Genomic DNA, 3,215 nt, shown 5'->3' with positions numbered 1-3,215 from the left:
TTTATTATTTTCTTCCTTCAGCTCACTTTGGGCTTTGTTTGTTCTTTTTTCAGTTCCTTTAGGTATAAGATTAGCATGTATATTTAACATTTTTTAAAATTTCTTGAGGTAGGCCTATATCACTATGAATTTCTCTGTTAGGACTGCTTTTGCTGTGTCTCATAGATTCTGAGTCACTGTGTTTCTGTTTTCGTTAGTCTCAAGAAATTTTTAGAAAAAATTTTTCCCCTTGATTTCTTTAATAAGCCATTGATTGTTTATTAGCCTGGTGTTTTGCTTCCACTTGTTTGTGTTTTTCTCCAGTTTTCTTCTTGTAATTGACTTCTGGTTTCATACTGTTATGATCAGAGAAAACACTTGATATGATTTCAGTTTTCTTAAGTTTACTGAGAAATGTTTTGCGGTCTAACGTGTGATCTATCCTGAAAAATATTTTTTGTGTACTTGAAAAGAATGTTCATTCTGCTGTTTAGGAGTGGAATATTGGGATACGCTCTCGTGACTGAGCAATTAGTACATTGGATGCCCTTACAATTGCCCTTTATCTTTCCTGTGAATTTTTTTATACATCCCTAAATTAATCACCTCTACTAGGAGCAGAAAGGAAAAACTGAACTGCAAAAATGGCTTCTTTGGATAAAATAGAGGTCAATATTATGCTTCACAGAATCATTTTCTAAGCTATATATAATAGATTACGGGATCCAAAGTCTAGTGGGTGCCACATTCTACCACTTTTTTGGACTAGTATTGACATGACTTGACAGAGCTACTATACCCACTTTTATAGAACTCTGATGAGTCACCTTCTTCTGTTTGATAAAACCCCGTTTCCCTTTTTCTGGTTCATAATAATAGTGAAAACAATAATAAAAGAGCCTAAGAAAACCCTTTTTAGGTAAGATGAGAGTAATAAACTCTAGATAGAATGGAATCTCTTTCATCCACTGCAACTTGGCTCTGCCATGCTTCCTGCCCACAGGACTGCCATTCGTCCAGGACACTGTCAGAAGTCTTGGGGGAGCAGTAGCATCTCATGCCCAACCTGATTCCAGTGTGAATTGTACAGCTCAATCTCTCTCGTTCAGTGGTTTTCCTCATTTCAGTCAATATATACAAACTGTTCTGTCAGTTCAGTATAATTGAACACGACATATATTTTATTTTAGTAAATTAAGCCATGCTTGTGATGAATATTTAATTTTTGGCATAAATCAACATCTGCATTAACATAGCTCCAAACTAATTCTTTTAGTGCTCTATACTAAGTGCAGGTAAAAATAATTTTAGGTCTCATTCTGTGATAGAAATCTTACAGGTAGTTGGAGGGTGGGCAGAGGATTTTGAAACATACTTGAACTCATTGTATTACAAATCCATGAGAAGAGAAAACCAACAACCAAGAAGAGAAAAGAACCAACATTCTCTCTCTCTCTCTCTCTCTCTCTCTCTCTCTCTCTCTCTCTCTCTCTCTGTCTTTCTCTTTCTCCCCCTCCCTCTCATTCCTCCCTCTCTTTTGGTGTCAAAAGTCTAGGATTTCCCTGGATATTCTCTACTTGTTCTTATTCAAAAACATTTTCAAATCACCCCAAGGATCATTTGTAGCAAAACGATTTTCATTATTATCTCTCAGATCATTTTTTATATTTGAAGAGTTATTTTAAGTTTGAAAAATATTAAGGGACCTCGACCATGAGATCAACCAGAATCACTTAATTTATTCATTTATTTCTTCTTTTAATTTACTTCTCATTAAAAAAGTAGAAAAAGAAGAAAAAAATCCCAAGTTCATTTCTCTGAGATGATACCTTTCGGTTATTGGTAAATTACGTCTTAAAAGCAAGAGCGATGGGAACAGAATGAAATACTATGCCAATTTAAAACACTATTACCAACCTGCATTCCAAATATCTTTTTCTTTAGATGACACTGCTCCTACATAGAAAGCTTTTACAAAAAATTTCCTGCTATTTTCTTTATCACACAGGGTGTTTCGTTAGAGAAATTCGCCGAGGGTGCATTTGACAACAAAAGACAAATGATGTTAGTGAGAAGCTCTTGATGGGGCAGTTTGCAATTTATCCGTTCAGGAGAGAATCTCTCCCTTGTCAGGAGGTGGGCTTGGCATCTGCTCCAAGAGCGACATATGGCTGATGTGAAGCACTGTCAATATCTGCAAAGGTGTGCCTCTACATATTCAGGACAGGAAGAACGTGTATGCAGCAACTCTATGTAAATCTGGCATTTTCCCCCTGTATGCTTCCTCTTGCTGAGATGTGGCAGAGTGGGGAAGGCAAATGGTTCTGCATAACTTTTACAGGCAGCTTGCTCCTCCTCTTACCCTTCTGCCTTCTCAAGGCTACATACCCACAGGTAAAACTCTCCACTTGCCCTTGCTCTGTGTCTGCTTTGCCTCCATTTTGTCGAGAGTGGTGGCTACTCTTTTAAATGTTTTTATCTGAGACAGGTACAGTCAGAAAGCTGGAAATAGTCATGCACAGGCTTTCAAAATACCTAAAAAGCTTACTTCTTCCTCTCTCATATACAAGTTAAGGCACAGGTTGTGATACTTTTTCTCACACTATAGAAGGCATATAAGATTCTTAATCTAATCCCTAAGGAATTCAAACATTTTTCTCAAATATATATTTCTTAAGTACTTACTGTCATCATGCCATCCAAAAGGCCAGTCTCAGGCCTAGGTGGGGCCTGCAGTCTCTCCATGGACCACTTCTCAATGATGGATGACACATAGGGGTTGTCGATATTTAGCAGTCGAAACCCAGTCATGTTTACACCACTGTACCTATAGAGTTCCAGATCTAAAGCAAATAAGTCCTGTGCAGTAGTAAAAATGATGAAAGTACAAAGAGTTAATGCTTTTAATGCTTTATATGCAAAAAGATAATTAATGATTGCAGAAGCAACAAATAGATGAAAGCAAAAATGGCCATCGTTATCACATTGCTCTATAAGCATTGTTTTTCATTTGCCTGGTGCCTGAGAAACTCTAAAGCAGTAAGCAGTTTTCATGTTTTGTAATATTGTTAGAGTTTGGATAAACCAGGAAGAATTTGGCTGCCAATAATTAGCATGCTTCTGGGCACAGGATATGACATTCTGAGAAGCTGGAGAATTCTGTTTCTAGGATAAGTTATTGGGAAATGGGAAGGGATCTTTGTGTCCATTTGGTTCAATGCTTTTATTTTATATAA

At 36.9% G+C, this 3,215-nt stretch overlaps 1 protein-coding gene across 7 annotated transcripts in view; it reads right to left on the bottom strand.

Annotated features, from left to right (window-relative positions):
• Positions 1-3,215, bottom strand: part of GRIK1 (glutamate ionotropic receptor kainate type subunit 1) — a 361,909-nt gene that overhangs the window by 93,187 nt on the left and 265,507 nt on the right. For all 7 annotated transcript variants that reach the window (XM_023529503.1, XM_011358189.2, XM_011358188.2 and 4 more), the window contains one exon: positions 2,665-2,838. In XM_023529503.1, coding sequence (XP_023385271.1) covers positions 2,665-2,838 — 174 coding nt within the window. The remainder of the gene's footprint in view (positions 1-2,664; positions 2,839-3,215) is intronic.

This window comes from Pteropus vampyrus, unplaced genomic scaffold (genome assembly GCF_000151845.1).
Source record: "Pteropus vampyrus isolate Shadow unplaced genomic scaffold, Pvam_2.0 Scaffold38, whole genome shotgun sequence".
NCBI classification, from domain to species: domain Eukaryota; kingdom Metazoa; phylum Chordata; class Mammalia; order Chiroptera; family Pteropodidae; genus Pteropus; species Pteropus vampyrus.
The sequence above is the reverse complement of the archived record's forward strand: the minus strand, read 5'-3'. Positions and strand labels throughout refer to the sequence as shown.